This window comes from Anomaloglossus baeobatrachus, chromosome 2 (assembly GCF_048569485.1).
Source record: "Anomaloglossus baeobatrachus isolate aAnoBae1 chromosome 2, aAnoBae1.hap1, whole genome shotgun sequence".
In the NCBI taxonomy this organism is placed as follows: Eukaryota; Metazoa; Chordata; class Amphibia; order Anura; family Aromobatidae; genus Anomaloglossus; species Anomaloglossus baeobatrachus.
The window spans coordinates 660,537,972-660,555,074 of record NC_134354.1 but is presented as its reverse complement, the minus strand read 5'-3'; the positions used below and the strand labels follow the sequence as shown (position 1 = coordinate 660,555,074).

The following is a 17,103-nucleotide window of genomic DNA, read 5'->3' as shown; positions in this document are numbered from 1 at the left end:
CAAATCACAGACTGGAGACCCCCAGTGTTCCATACCACGGGGACCCACTAACCAGAGACAGGTGCAGGGGAAGAAGGTACCAGAGAACAAGACTGGCACTGGAATGACGGGGACCTGGAGGCAAAACCAGCCGGCCTCAGGCAACCAGTAAACATCTAAAGTGAGTTAACCACTTGCACTGAATACCTGTCTAGACTCCTTCTTCCGAATGTAACTTCAAATTCATCAGGAAACCCAAGGCTTTGAAATGTTTCAGCATGCACTCCATGATGGCCTTAAATTTTGGGTCTTTGTTACCTAGTAGCGGTGGGCGGACTCACAGATAACCGGGACCAGTGGGTCTAACCGGGTTAAAAAAAAAATCCCGGTTCCAGCATGGGATTGATCCCAGTTTTCTGGCTGGATGCATACAAAGTCTATGGAGACTATAATCCGGCAATTAAAAATGGTGGTAGAAGGAATAGGAGAATTGGAGCAAGTGCTTCATACTTACCAAGGCTCCAGCACAGCTGTAGCTGCTCCTTCGGCCACTCATTCTTCTTCCGGGGCCACTCATTATTGCTCATAAATATGCACTGTTCTCCCTGTGCACCGACTGTCTTGGCGTCTGTGATCAGTTGCAGTCAGATGTGCGCTCAGCCTGTGTGACAGCATCTGACTGCAACAAATCACAGGTGCTGTCTGTGGGTCACTATTGTTGTGTAAAAATAAATAAATAAAACATTTGGCATAAGGTCCCCCCCATACTATCATACCCAGCACAAAGCATATGACTATAGGCTGCAGCCCCCAGCCGTGTGCTTATCTTGGCTGTGTATTAAAATAATAGAAACCGCATGCAGTACTCCCCAATTTTGATACACAGCCATGATAAAGCCTGACATCTGGGGTCTGGTAATCTCAGGCTGGGGAGACCACTGCTTATTGGGCAGCCATCAGCTGACCGGAATTGCCGCATCCATTAGATGCAACAGTCCCGGGGCTTTACCCAGCTCTTCCTGATTTCCCTGATGCGGTGGCAATCAGGGTAATAAGAGGGAATGTCTGCTTAAAGCTACCACTAAGCCCTAGATTTGTAATGGGAGGTGTATATGAGACCCCCCCATTACCAATCTGTTAAGTGAAAAGAAATGAACACAGACACCCAAAAAATACTTTATTTGAAATAAAAGACAAAAGAGCATCCTTTTTCACCACTTTATTAACCCCAAAACACCCCTGCAGGTTCAACGTAATCCACACGAGGTTCCACGACGCTTCCAGCTCTGCTACATTTGAATTCACACCATAGAGCATGACCACCCATTGTGAGGTTCAGGCAGAGAGTGAGTGAGCTGGGTGATCAGCAGTGACGTCACTCAGGTGAATTGTGGTCACAGCTGGAGGTTCCCATGGTCCTCCACCTCTGACCACAAATAGGCTAAGTAACTTCACTGCTGATCGTGCACCTCACTGATTCTCAGTGGGGAAAGCAGTGCATATGGAGGAACAATAATGAGCAGCCCCGGAAGAAGAATGAGTGGCCGTGGAAGCATTTTATTGAATACACTGTGGTGAAGACTATAAGACACATCGGCATGTGCGCAGATATTAAAGAAAAATCTACACACTGTGAGGCGCAGGGTAACTAGTTAACCAAAGGATATACTGTATAATTTTCTTCTTATTTTTAAGGTTGAATCCCTCCACGTTGCATGCACAAACGTAGCAGTCATCATAAAGATATTTCAGCTCACTAGAGATCAAAAGCATGCCATAACAAAACTTTTCTTTCTTCCCTTTAGACCACTGTAGTAGTTCTACACAAGTCGACCACAGTACACGTGGAGTCACGACTTGTCCTGATCACCTGGTTTTACCCGAAAGTATGCAGAAAACACTTTTCTAACAAAGTCTATAATGTTCCTTCATTGTTTCTGCCCACAGCAGCCAATTGCAATACAGCATCCATTAATTTGTAATCAATTTAATAACACTAAATCATCCACAAAAGTCACGCAGAGGGGTGAAAGTATGGTTCAACAAAAATGGAGTCACTCACTGTTTGTGAAAAAATTGTATTTGATGGAATTTTTTTGATATTTTTACTGAGTTCAGCAATCGCAAAGTATATCAAAACCACCTCTTAAGGCCCATTTACACGCTAACGAGATGTCGTTGGGGTCACGGAATTCATGACACACATCCGGCCTCGTTAGCGACGTCATTGCGAGTAACACATACGAGCGAGTGTTAACGATCAAAAATACTCACCTAATCGTTAATCGTTGACATGTTGTTCATTTTCATAATATCGTTGCTCGTTGTGGACGCAGGTTGTTCGTCGTACCTGAGGCAGCACACATCGCTATGTGTGACACCCCAGGAACGCCAAACACCACTGTACCTGCGTCCTCCGGCAACGAGGTGGGCGTGTCTTTCCTTCGGCTGCTCACTGCCCCTCCGCTTCTATTGGCCGCCTGCCGTGTGACGTCGCTGTGACGCCACACGAACCGCCCCCTGAGAAAAGAGGCAGTTTGCCGGCCACAGCGACGTCTCTAGGCAGGTAAGTATGTGTGACAGGTAAGTATATGTGACGGGGACTAACAATATTGTGCGCCATGGGCCGCGATTTGCCCGTGACGCACAAACGACGGGGGCGGGTGCGATCGGCAGCGACATCGCTAGCGATGTTGCTGTGTGTAAAACAACCTTAACTTTTCAAAAATGTTACCCTTGCAGACCTATGTGATTCTTTGTAGAAAAAATTGTGTGCTTTGGGTTGTTTTCTTGCTGCATGACACATATTCTCTTGAGATTTATCTCATGGTCAGATATCCTGACATTTTCCTTTAGGATTGGATAATAAAATTCAGAATTCATTGATCCATCGATGATGGAAAGTCATGGTGGTCTAAATGTTTAAATGCTGCAAAACAGAACTGGGGCGGCAGGAACGCAGCATATAACGTTTTTTGAGCACCGGAATCCTTTTGTTTTCACTGCGCATGCTCAGCTCTTGTGTTTAATCATTGATATCAATGTCTCTGTCTCGGCGGCCGAACGATCAGCTGATCGCCCAGCGGCCGGCTATTGTGAACGATCTGCTGATCGCCCGGCTGCCGGCTATTCTGAATGATCAGCTGATCGCCCGGTGGCCGGCTATTGTGAACGATCAGCTGATCGCCCGGCCACCAGGTGATAAGCTGATCGTTCAAAATAGCCGGCTGCAGGTAGAACAGTAAAAAAAAAAACGGATCTTTTTTTGCAGCATCAGTCACACAACGGATTGCAACTGATGCAAAACAACACAAATGTGAAAGCAGCCTAAGGGAATTTACTAAAGGCCTTATCTTTGTGTGAACGCACAAAAATGACTGGGCAAGGTTTGTGATGTGGGTTACCGAACTAAATATTTGCAAATACATACACCATTCTATGTATCTTTTCTTTCTCCCTTTCAAATTTGGGAAACATGTAAAAATGGATTAGGTTTAATAATAGGACAGATTTATCAGAAGTTTTGAGAACAAGAATTATTATTTTTTGCCTGTTGTCACCAATCATAGTGCAGATTTGTTCTCAATACTATGGACAAAAAAAGACACAGATTTTAAAGACAATTAGACAATTTTGATAAGTATGTTCCATGATACTCACTGTAGTGGTAAATGGCTATGAAAGGCCACATTGCATAGTATAGTGCAGCCAATCAAGATTTACTATTGTAGCTTGAATAAATGCCTAGGCAGAGAATACAGCATCTATTTTAGGGTGATAGTGAGAGGATATCAGAGCACACAGCTCAGCAATAGAGCTAGGAAGAGAAAATAGTAATGTTTAAAACTGAAACACTGACGATGAGTGTAACAGTGATTCAATTGATAAGGACAGAGAACTAGAAGAGGTATCATCATTCAACAGTGCCAGACTTGGTTTGATTGATTAAAGATATATTTATTGTAGATGGCATCTGTTTTGCTGCATTTGAATTACAAATATATATATATTTTTTTTATTCTTCATTTGTTCTGCACTAGAATGCAGCAGCAAGGCAGCACAATAGTTTTTGATAGAGAAATAAAAAAAATCTAAAATCAGTGCCAGTTAGAGACTGTGTGCTTGCATTTCACAAGCAACTGTACTGAGTTTTGCTTTTTTTCCTTGTGCAATCCTTTTTATGAGGGTGGGAATAATATTTTTTCAAAAGTAAAAAAATATTTCCTAAAATCCGGGCATTTATTTGTAATTTTTTACCTCTTAAAATGTGCATATCACACAAATTTTTATTCTTTGCTCATGTGTTTTTTTTCTAGTCAAACTATGGTATGTGATACAATGGAAAGAGGGCCAACTAGTCTGGAGAAGACATCAACCCCTTCATGACTGGCCGATTTAGCGCTTTACATTTTTTTTTGCCATTCTTCTTCCTAGAGACGTAACTTTTTTATTTTTTTGTCAATATGGTCATGTGAGGGCTCGTTTTTTGTGAAATGAGTTGTACTTTTGAATGAAACCATGAGTTTTACCATATAGTGTACTGGAAAACGGCAAAAAAAGCCAAATGCGGACAAATTACCAAAAAAAAAAGTGCGGTTGCACTATTGTTTTTGAGATATTTTATTCATTGTGTTCCCTATATGGTAAAACTGATGTCAGTCTGATGCCTGAGGTCAGTGTGAGTTCTTAGACACTAAACATGTAAAGGGGTTAAAAAAAAATGAAAAGTTTGTCCGAAAAAAGTGGCGTACGTTTTGCGCCATTTTCCGCAATCCATAGAGTTTTCATTTTTCGGGATCTGGGGCTCAGTGATGGCTTATTTTTTGCATCTCGAGCTGACTTTTTTAACGGTACCATTTTTGCATAGATGCTACAGTTTGATCGCCTGTTATTGCATTTAGCGCACAATTGTGGCGCCCTGGGCTAGCCAGCTAGCCACAGACAGAACACACACACACACCCACCCCCCGGACAGTTACATTAGTCAGACACAAAATCCTTGTTGCCTCCCTCCAGGGTCTGATGTCCACACCAGGTGGGGTGGAGCCAGGCGGTTGGCCCCACCCACCGAGGAGTTCACAGGCCTGGAGGCGGGAAAAGGAAGTCAGATCAGTTTAGGAGGTGAAAGTGAGAGGAGTAAAAGTTCTGCAAGTGTCTGGGTTGGAGCCCAGGCACTGACAGCAAGGTTGGCAGACGGTGGTGGCCGTCTGCAGGAGTGGTGGATCAACGCGGAACCGTAGGACCGGGGTCGGGCGGTGGCCCGCCGGTACCAAATCGGGGAGCGAAGTGAAGCTAGCACACACAGGCAGGGCCATCGGACCCCGACTAGGCTTGGAGCCGCCGTTAACAGTCAAATCCGAGTGTGACAGGAACCCCAGGGGTTTCCTAACTACCCAAGTCCCGTCAGAAGGCAACCGTCTGCACCGTGAGGGTATACAGCCACCGCCACAGGCTAGAGAGCCAAGGGCCAGCGCCTGCAGGCAAAACGGGCTCCTCCGGCATCCATACACCGGGGAGCGGACTACCGTTGGGAATCGCAGTCAAGACAGTACACATAGGTGCAGGGAAAGACAGCCACCATCACCTGTCCGGGGAGAGACACTGCAGCTGGCTGCGGAACCCATCCATCCAGCCGTTTGGTTTACCGGAGACTTTGTGCATCTGTTGCTGAGTGAGTACACCAGTGCCATCCGGCACCGCGCCGCGCTGTCCCTGCAATTCTGCACCTCACCAACCCTGCCTCCCCGTCACACCACCGGGTCTCAGGACCACCAACCCCTACCCACGGAGAGGGAGAACAACATCCCAGCTGCTCCCTACCATCGCTCCTGGGATCCCCGTCACCAGTGGCGGTGGTGCCCATCTTCACCACAACCCGTGGGTGGCATCACGGACTAAATCCCCAAACAAACCAACCCCTTTTCACTCATGGGCGAGGAGCGCCGCTCGGGTCCCCGGATCCGGCCCACTGCTCGAGCCACCGAGCAGCAGCAGCAGCGCCGGACCCGAGCGTTAGCGAGTGCAGCGTCCCGCCGCCCGAGACACAATTTATGGCAACCAAATAACGTAATTTTGGCATTTGGAATTTTTTAGCCGCTACACCATTTACCAATCAGATTAATTGATCTTATATTTTGATAGATCGGGCATTTCTGAGTGCAGCGATACCGAATGTGTGTATATGTTTTATTTTTTTAACCCTTTGATTTTCAATGGGGCGAAAGGGGGTGAGTTGAACTTTTGTTTCTTTTTATTTTTTCTTAATTTTTTTAAACTTTTTTTTAAACTTTTTTTATTTTTATTTTACTAGGTCCCCTAGGGGACTATAACGATCATATTCATTTCTAGCAATCAGAGCAGCATCACTAAGATTGGGAGAAATGACCATCTCTTGTAACAAGCAGCACTCGGTTGTTTCTTACAGGACCTGAGTCATGTGAGCACAAGAGTCATCATATGACCCTGTACTACCATGACAACCACCGGATCCATGTGATCATGTCACGTGACTTCCGGTATCAAGCGGTAAGTACGGATCTTCTGCTCTTGCCATTGATATGACACAGTCACGTTTATGGGGATAAAAGGCACGGGTGGATAGTGATTCCACTCGTGCCTAGCAGGCACACATGTCATCTGTATAAATCAACTGAGATGTGCGCGGACCCCCGCCTTCAGCCCGCAGCAGCAGGTGGGGATTAACACTATGATTGCTAGGACATTACTTTACTGCCCGTGGTCGTCAAGGGGTTAATTAACATAGGAACAGTGCAGTTTAGAAGTCCTTTTTTTGAAACATAGATTTTAGTGACCAACATTATACAGGGCTAGTTAGGCAGGGAATTTTGACATACAGATATGAATGCTGCTGGGTTGGAGGGCCTAGGGAACGTGACAGGTTCCCTTTAAAGACTTGAAAGAGGTTAGATACAGTCCTATGGGATCTCAGAGTGTTACATGTCTTTTCAGAGCAATTAGTGGCTTTGCTATATTTTAATTTGTGACTAAACAACTTGCTGTAAATCTAAATTTGGGGAAAATGTCAAACAAGGTGAATTTGAGTTTCCAACGATTCAATCATCTTTAGTTGTTAGACTTTCATAGTCAAATAACAGATAATTTAAATGGGGAATTAATTAATCTCAGCCTGTTACTGTATATTGAATTGGCAAAAATGGCACTGTATGGCAATAGCTATCCCAACAAAGTAGAAATGCCTACAAAGAGTTGAGTCATTAAAGAACACAATTTTGGGTTTTCTAAAGATTTTTGACACGTGCTGCTATATTTTAAACAATGGAGCATTACTGCCCAACAAAGTGCAATCTATGCTAAAAGATCTATAGTAGGTATAAAAGACGTCTGTCAGTACATAATGACTGTTCAGACTGATCACAGGTAGTGATCGGCGAATTGGAACTGTAAAGTTCAGGGTCCGTACCGGATACCTATTGTCCGTATAAGGACCCCAAACACGGACTACTCAGGAGAATCCGTGTTACTGTTCAGGTTTAACCACACGGATAATGATAGCAATTTGAAAAAAAAGAAGAGAAAAAATAATGCAGGACTATTATAAGGTACTTACCGATGTTCCTCGTGGCCGTCACACTTCTTCTGGGTTTGCACATTAACTTTCATACATCAGTCCCAGTGTCTGTGATTGGTTGCACTCAGACTGTGCCCTCACCCTGTGTGACAGCATGTGTGACTGGTTGGAATTACAAATGCCGTGTGCATCCCTATAGTAGTGTAAAAAGAAATAAATTGAAAAAAATGGCATAGGGCCCCCCCCATATTGTGATACCGAGTTCATATCAAGCAGATGGCTACAGGCTGCAGCCCCCAGCTGTGTTCTTATCTTGGCTGTGTATCAAAATAACAGAGATCCAATGCGGCTTTTTAACCTTTTCGCGCCAGAGCCTGTTTGTGCCTTTGGTGACCCGGCCAATTTTTTAATTTTTCACCAGTGTCACTTTGACAGGTTGTAACAGTGAAACGCTTCAACAGAACATATTGATATATTGTACTCCTTGATAGTGGTAAAATTAACATAATATATTTTGCATTTATTTGTGTAAATATCAGAAATTTGACAAATTTTAAAAATTTTGCAATTTTCAAACTTTGAATTTTTATACCCATAAACCTGAAAGTTATATCACACTAAATAGTTACTAAATAACATTTCCTGCATGTCTAGTTTACATCAGCTTTTTTGTTACGAAGTTATGTGTTAAAAGGTTATCAGCAATTTCTCATTTTTCCAACAAAATTTAGAAAACTATTTTTTTAGGGACCACATCACAATTGAAGTGACTTTGAGAGGCCTAGGTGACAGAAAATACCCAAAAGTGACACCATTCTAAAAACTGCACCCCTCAAACTGCTCAAAGCCACATCCAAGAAGTTTTCAGTGTCAGACTGACAGATTGCCTGTCAGATCCTACTGCAGGCTGGCTCTGACATGCCACCTTACATGGCAAAATCGGAGGTCATCACGTGACCTCCAGCTGCCAAGACAAACCTTGGCTCCCCCGTGATTGTGTCACAGGGGATTCATTGAAGTAAGAGAAGGAGCTCACTGCTTCTTCCTAACTTCTATGTGCCATGATCGCTATTGATCGTGTTACAATGACCTGGACCTGATCCAATCGGGTCCTGATGATGTCTCCGGGCAGAACTACTAATCTGTATTGTAACCCCAGCAATTGCAGGTCTCAGTGGACCGCAATCCCCTCCTGACCGCCAACCGTAATTAAACATCAGCTCTGCACAAAGCCCTGCAGAAGCCGACCTATATTTACTGTCGGCGGTCTTGAACAGGTTAAAAATTATTTAAAAAAATTATTTTAAAAAATTGAGTACGGTCCTCCACAAAATTTTGACATCCAGCCATGATAAAGCCAACAGTTGGGGGCTGGTATTCTCAGGCTTGGGAGGCCCATGGTTATTTGCCCCCCAGCCTAAAAATAGCAGCCTGCAGCCATCCAGAATTGTCGCCTCCATTAGATGTGACAATTCCGGTGCTTTACCAGGCTCGTCTTGGTTGCCCTGGTGCTGTAGGAATCTGGTAATAAGGGGAAAATGATGGCTCACAGCTTCCAGTAAGCCCTATATTAGTACTGGGTAGGGGTCTATGAGACCACTCCATTACTAATCCTGTAAGTAAAAAAATTAAACACACACTAAAAAAAAATCCTTTATTTGAAATAAAATGCAAAAAAACCACTCTCTTTTATCTAATTTCTTAGCCTCCCCAAACACCCAGGTCTGACTTAATCCACACGAGGTCCCACAATGATCCTGGCTCTGCTACATACTGAAGTTGCAGTGTGCAGGCACATTAGAAAACCTGACTGCCAGCTGCAGCTGCACTCAGACACTGACTGAATGCGGTTGTGAGCGGTGATGACACTCAATTTACCTGAGTCTATTAAAAAGAAAAAGCGCACATAGGATCTTATCATAAATCACACAGTGGGTAAAGAATCATCAGATACTCACTCCTGTGGTTGTGTGAAACACAACCAACAGACAAGCATAAGGCTATCAGCTGCGGCCGCTGACAAGGATCCAGTCCAAAGAAATAAGAGTGGTATTATGAGATCCGCGCTCGCCAGTAAGAAGGTCCAGACTCCGGTAAAACAATAATATCTTCATTTTTCCAGTCACCACACTATGCGTTTTGGGAATATGCACTTACCCCTTCATCAGGTGTTTAAATGACCATAAAAAAAAAGAACCACCACACACTTCTATAAAATCAAAAGTCCCACCCATAAAGTGGGCGGTACATTTGAAAAGCACATAGCATAATATACTCCATAGAATAAAAAATTCACACATTAGACATCATATAACATCAATATACATATCATTTGATTAATTAAATAAGGATATCAATAAAAATTCTTTCATTTTTTTTTTCCTTCAATGGGATCGAACACACCACCTTATGTTATACAGCACCAGATAACATCGGTATTAGACCACACTGCCACCTCCTGATTTATATAATATCAGAGTTGTAAAAATATTCAAATACTAGATTAATTTAAATTGCATATAAAATATAGGAATTCAAGAGAAAAAAAAGAAAAGAAAAGAAAAAAGTGGTAAGTGGTATGGGTAAGCGCATATTCCTGAAACGCGTAGTTTGGTGACTGGAAGAATAAAGATATTTTTCTTTTACCAGAGTCAGGACCTTCTTACTGGCGAGCGCGAATCTCCTAATACCAATCTGTTTTTTCAATTTACAGAGTGGTATTAGGTTCCCACAGTACACCACCTGTGACTACAGGTAAACTCACCTCATTGAACTCAGTGACCTCACCTCAGGGGAACTCATTGAGTTTAATGAAACCTACATCTTTTGGCAGAAAACATTTTTTTGTGACAACAGATGCAGATTTGGTGCTGGAATTTATACACCAGATTCCTGCACCAATACTGCATCTCCTGGCAAAAAAATTACATGAAAACAAGATGTGGTTTTGTTGCAATTTTTTGCCAAGAGATGCAGATTCGGTGCTGAAATTTACTCAATAAATTCTTGCACCAAATCTGCATTTTCTGTCAAAAAACGCATCAAAACACAATGCAGTTTTGATGTGGTTTTTTTGCCAGGTGATACAATATTGGTGCAAGAATTTGGTGTATAAATTTCACCACCAAATCTACATTTCTTAGCAAACAAAATGTGGTTTTGAATGAATTCACTTGAGGTACCATGGGAACCTCCAACTCAGTCACTGCTCACAGCTGTGGCTCAGTCAGTGTCTAATTGAAGCTGCAGCGGGCAGTGATGTTCTCTAATGTGCCCGCACACTGTGACTTCAGTATGTTGCAGAGCCAGGATCGTTGTGAGACCTCCTGTGGACTACGTCAGAGCTCGTTGTTTGGGGGTTAATACATTTCAGAAACTAATGGGGTTCTTTTTTTTACATATTTTATTTCAAATAAAGGATTTTTTTGGTGTTTGTGTTTTATTTCTTTTCACTTACAGGATTAGTAATGGGGGGGGTGTCTTACAGACCTTTACCCATTACTAATCTAGGGCTTAGTGACAGCTGTGAGGTGTCATTAACCCCTTATATTACTCCGATTGCCACCGCACCAAGGCAATTGGGATGAGTCGAGTAAAGAGCTGGAATTGTCACATCTAATGGATGCGACAATTCTGGGTGCCTTTGGGCTGATGTTTTTAGTTGGGAGGGCCCAAACACCATGGGCCTCCCCAGCCTGAGAATACCAGTTCCTAGCTGTCGGCTTTATCATGGCTGGGTATCAAAATTAGAGGGACCACACGCCGTTTTTTAAATTATTTATTTAAATAATTTAAAAGAAAGCTGCATAGAGTCTATCTTATTTTGATACACAGCCAAGATAAGCACACAGCTGGGGTCTGCAGCCTGTAACCATCTCCTTTATCTGTGCTTGGTATCACAATTTGGGGAGACCCTACACCATTTTTTAAGTTATTTATTTTTACACCACTCTAAGGATGCAGGCAATGGATGGGATCCCAACCAATCAGATGCTGTCACGTAAGGTGGTAGCACGGTCTGACTGCAACCAATCACAGACGCTATGACTGGTGGGTGGGGGAGGCAGTGAATATGTATGAGAGTTAAAGAGCAGACCCGGAAGCAGTGTGACAGCCGCGTGGGAGATGAAGTAAAAATAATTCTCCTTCTTTGCAGCCCTCTAGCCCTTTCCACCACTGTTTTGCAACACAATGTTTGGGTCCCCATAGACGTATTTAGGGATTGGTGTCTGGGCAGATGTTTGGCTTCAAGTTACGTTCCGAACCAGACTATTTTTTTAAGTCTGTTTGGACCCGCCGAACACGAACATCTGCAGGTTCGCCCTTCTCTAATCACAGGCACTCAGTGCACCCTTGGCATAGCCAAAAAGTTGAGTGCACCATCCCACTAACTTACTTTATATTATCCCTTCAATCTCCTCTGACTTTAATCAAAGAAGAGGAGGGGAAAAGGAATACATGCAGAACAAATTGGTAGGAAGGTGCATTTAACTGTTTAACCAAGCCAAGGGTGCAACAAAAACCTGTGCTTGGTTTGAACAGAGATTTGAGCTATGCTTAATCAGACATGTGGGCTGGGCTCAGAGCTCAACATTCAGAGAACTGGTAGATCTGCAGCAGATAACACAGGGTTTTTATGAAACCTGCAGCAAGCAGCCCAGTGACAAATAACTGGAATAAGGGTCTCTGCCCCTACATCACGATGCTCTCGGCTGGAGTGGCGAAGACCTGGTGACAGATCCTCTTTACACGGTGTGTCTCCTCAGTTACAGCCTGTGATGTACGCTACAGCTGCAATGACAGTTTTACTAGTTGCCATTGGAAACAGACAACAAACGTTTGAGCGGACACATCCTTTAGCTCAGCTGAGCGTCTTTAATGCAGTGAGACATTTAGCTGTCATAGCATCAGATTACTGTAGTGTCTGGTGTAAAGATGATACGAAATAAATGCATAGTTAGGACTTTTATACAGATTGCAAAATAAGCAAAACAGTGGATTTATGAAGTTAACTTTCACTTTCTAGATTTGCAGATTGATTTCATGCATAAGCTGCAAAGAAAAGGAGATGGATAAACCATTTAAAGACATTGCTCTTCACTCATCTTTTTGTTATTTGCAGTAGAGATCAACGCCAAATTCTCTACTGCCTAAAAGCATTAAGCGATCTCCTAAGTGCCATAAACTCCAGAGATTTATATATAGTCATGCCGATGGTTAAATTAGAACAATGTCAACAATTGTGTAATATGCTCGGGATATCCTCTCCCGCCCTCCCCGGTTACTGGAACAATCCACTCCGTACCTTGCTCAGTATCTCGGCCCTCTTCATTTCTCACAGTTTTTGGTGGAGTATATAGGTGGGTTCAGTGCACACCATTACTACGCAAAGTAAAACCAAGGAAGACTATCAAAGTTGTAGTCATGCGAAAGGTAATGATTTTTTAATTTTTTAACATTTAAAGTTTTTTTGGGGGGTGGGTTATGCTAGAAACCATGATGTCTGAAATGGGTAACGAGCTGGAAACCTCTACTGCTTCATGTGAACATACTCCTAAAACTGTCCTGCACCTAAATACTTATATTAATTTCTATCGACCATGAATTAAATTGCAATAACTATAAAAACTGATTTTTTTTAGTCTGACCCAATCTTTTTGCAACTCTTCCTACTTTTTCCTGCATAAATATTCACCATGTTTATTATTTGCCTTTTTGGAACTCTTCCTTTGCACAGTAAGATGTAGGGGTGCCATATTGGGTTCCATATGTCATTTTAGTCACTAATTGTTACACTTTTTGGGAAGGTACTGTAAAGTAACAAAATAAAAACAGAAATTCTGGGTGTTTTTCTTTTTAAACACAGTTCACGATTCAGTATATTGTTAATGATTGTAGTGTTTCTGTTAAGATTTTAACTTATTCTGTAGGTCGATACAATAATGACAAAACCAAATTTATATATTTTTTTTGTCTTTCTACTTATGCTCATTTTTTTTCAATTGTCATATTCTGAGACCATTGCATTTTTGCATTGTATTTATTTTTTTATGTAAATGAAAGGTTGTTATATATATATATATATATATATATATATCTATATATAAAAAATGTATGTGTGTGTATATATATATGTGTATATATGTGTGTATATATATATGTGTATATATATATATATATATATATATATAAAATGTGTGTGTGTGTGTGTGTATATATATATATATATATATATATATATATATATATATATATATATATAATATATAATGTGTATATATATGTGTCATTTGTCTACAGTAAAAAAAAAACAAAACAGTCGTGTGCATGAGATCTCTGACATCTCACAGCTCTTGCTGGTACTATCAAAAGTTGTGAGATTCTGGAAATCTAATGCACCTGACTGCTTTATTTTTGTACTTTAGACAACTGACGCATATATATATATATACATATATATATATATATATATATATATATATATATATATATATATATATATATACACAAACACACCAAAAAGGCAGCAAAAAATTGCAACAAAAAATACAGCACAACCTACAGCAGCAGCAAAAATGCAACGTGTGAACATAGCCATAACCTACTTTTTTTGCAGGACAAGTTGTAGCTTTCAGTGTTGCAATTTTTAGGTACATAGGACTTTTTATTATTAACTTATTTTTTGTAAGGCTGGATGAACAAAAATCAGCAATTCTTCCAAGAATTTTCATTATTTATTTTTGCCAGATTAAATCATCTTTTATTGAGACAGCATTTTTTTCTTTGTACGTCACATTTTTTTGTTTAAAGCATTAAAAAACCTATGTAAATATATAATTTTTTTTTTTGCAATATTTATTGGTCCCCCAGGGGAATTGAACTTGCAATTCTTGGAATGTATAGCAATTCATCAGTGCTGCACAGTTGCACTGCAGTGAGGGTGGGGGGGATAATTATGATGACAGCAGCATATAAAGGGTAAACTGTCAGAATTAGACTGTGTGTGCACCGTTCATTTTTTATACAGATTTGGTGCAGATTGTTGCCCAAATCTGCATGTCTATCTTTATGTCAGTAAAGTCAATGAGATTCTGAAATGCTGTGTGCATGTTGCTTATTTTTTTCCTTGCAGATTTGGGGCAGAAAATAGTCTTCAGAATGTTAATTGTTCGTGCGTTGCCACTTCATTAGGAAAACACATGCAGTTTTTCCTGCGTTTTTCTGCCAGTGGGTGCAGAAAATGTCTGCACCAAATCTGCAACGTGAGCATTTGCAGCAGGAGCCTAGTTTTGTATATTTGTAAATCCATGTGATCACTGTGATGTATATTTATAATGATCCACTAATTAACCTCTTAAAGCTATATGATGTATATATCCATCGGGAGCACTTGTTAAAGTTATTTTGAAACTATAGTGGCTTCTTTAAGGTCAAGCTACAAATTCATAACACCTGAACTTTTTTTAGTCACCTTTCCCATATTAAAATTATTTTTTTTAGTCCAGGTATAGATGGACTCGTAAACTGGTCAAAAAAAAATATTAATTCATGGATTACACAACCATTCTGACATGGATTTTCAAATGACGTACACCAGCCTCATTAGGTCTAAAATATTTTTCTATTTGATGTTTGAATGGTAGATTGTGAAATATTGTTGTAGATCATCTTTATGCAATTTATGTGTAGCTATAGTTTTATGTCAGGAGGTGTTGGATTTCCTTGATTATATCAAAAAGTGATTGAATGCTTTCAGAGAGAGAAACTAAATAATATTGTATTTACAGTGGGGAAAATAAGTATTTGATACACTGCTGATTTTGCAAGTTTTCCCACCTACAAAGAATGAAGAGGTCTGTAATTTTTATCGTAGATACACTACTGTGATGGAATAAAAAAAATCCAGAAAATCACATTCATTTTTTTAATAATTAATTTACATTTTATTGCATGAAATAAGAATTTGATACAATAGAAAAACAGAACTTAATATTTGCTACAGATTTTCTCCAGATCTTTCAGGTTTTGGAGCTGTCAATGAGTAACATTGATTCTGAGCTCCCTCCAAAGATTTTCTATTGGGTCTGGAGACTGGCTAGGTCACTCCAGAACCTTGAAATGCTTCTCCTTAGCCACTCCTTAGTTGACCTGGCTGTGTGTTTTGGGTCACTGTCATGCTGGAAGACCGAGCCACAACCCGTGTTCAATTCTCTTACTGAGGGAAGGAGGCCCAAATCTCGCTGTTGGGGGAGACCTCCGGGTCTCTCTCAGGGTCACGGAGTTGGATTTCAAATCAGAACTGTGCAGATGTATATGAATCAGGAAAATGACCACACAGAGAAACGTGACTCTATTGGGAGAAGTGGAGGCCTTCTGCCCGTGTATTTAAGAATATAACATTTTATACAGCTTTTTGGACAGTCCTGTAAAACAGCATTCCTTTAAGTCATTCAGGTGTGTCTGGGAACAGACGACAGTCTACTCAAGAATATTGCTTATTCATGAGTCTTACCGGTTTCCAAAGAACCTGTTCTATTGAAGAATGTCAGTTTACTTATTTATGAGACTACAAACTCATTACTTAGCCCTAAGCATCGTTTGTTTACATATACAATCTTTGCAACATTTCAGTCAGGTATACGTAGAAAGCAATACATAAAACATTCAAAATACAGATTAATCTTATTATATTATAATATTATTATACAGGACAAATCATTCATAGCCTAGGCCTTCACAGTCCCCCCTTAATAAGATTATCTGTCTTCTTACTCCGTGAGGGCTACCCAGAGACTACAGTGTCCCACAGCTATGGTATATAGGTGCGTGCTAATCACGGTCTTTCCTAACATCTTCACCTCAGTGCCCACAGAGGGGATCCAAGCCCCGTGGCCCCCTTCTATAACAACCTCTTAAGTTTGACTTTGGGTCGTTGAGCTTGGTAGCGATTGTGTCAGATTTGGAGGGGGCTACTGTTGTATATAACACTGAAGGGAAGGTGGCATGGCTATAGCCTGGTGTGTTCCCTTATTACAAATCTTCTTACAGCAAGGCCAAATACAGTAAACAATAATTATAGCAAAAACCAACACTAGAAGGGTTATAATCCCTATCTGAATTAGTATCCCTTTCAGAGAAGTCATCCAACTAAACCAGTCACCCCAAGGATTGGTTACCCCTGAATTTTCTTTAAATTCTTTAGATAGGGAATTTAATTGTTTCAGGGCCTGGGTGACCTTACCATTTGGGCCTGTTTCATCTGGGACATAAGTACAACAGGCCTCTCCTAACATTGCACAAACACCTCCTTTTTCTGCTAATAACATATCCAGAGCCATCCAGTTCTGGTCGGCCAGCAGAGTAGTCTGACCCAACTGAGTAGCTAACCCAGTTAAGGCGTTTCTGGAGTAATTAACAAATCCCTGTTGATTATAATAGAGATAATTGATCCATGCAACATTCTTATTTACAGTGATAATGGGAAGTAAGGACTTAAATCCTGCTGCTACTTCATTTCTGGCATTACACTAATCTAGGACCCCCCTTTGGACTCCAATTACATCAATATATACATG

General features: G+C 41.1%; 1 protein-coding gene across 4 annotated transcripts in view; it reads left to right on the top strand.

Annotated features, from left to right (window-relative positions):
• Positions 1-17,103, top strand: part of STAC3 (SH3 and cysteine rich domain 3) — a 159,579-nt gene that overhangs the window by 43,242 nt on the left and 99,234 nt on the right. The window contains exon 1 of one of the 4 annotated variants that reach the window (XM_075337067.1): positions 12,938-12,961. The exons of the other annotated variants lie outside the window; for them this stretch is intronic. Within the exon in view, the coding sequence (XP_075193182.1) occupies positions 12,953-12,961 (9 nt within the window). The 5' untranslated portion in view covers positions 12,938-12,952. Of the gene's footprint in view, positions 1-12,937; positions 12,962-17,103 lie in introns of those variants that run through there. 4 annotated transcript variants of the gene reach the window in all.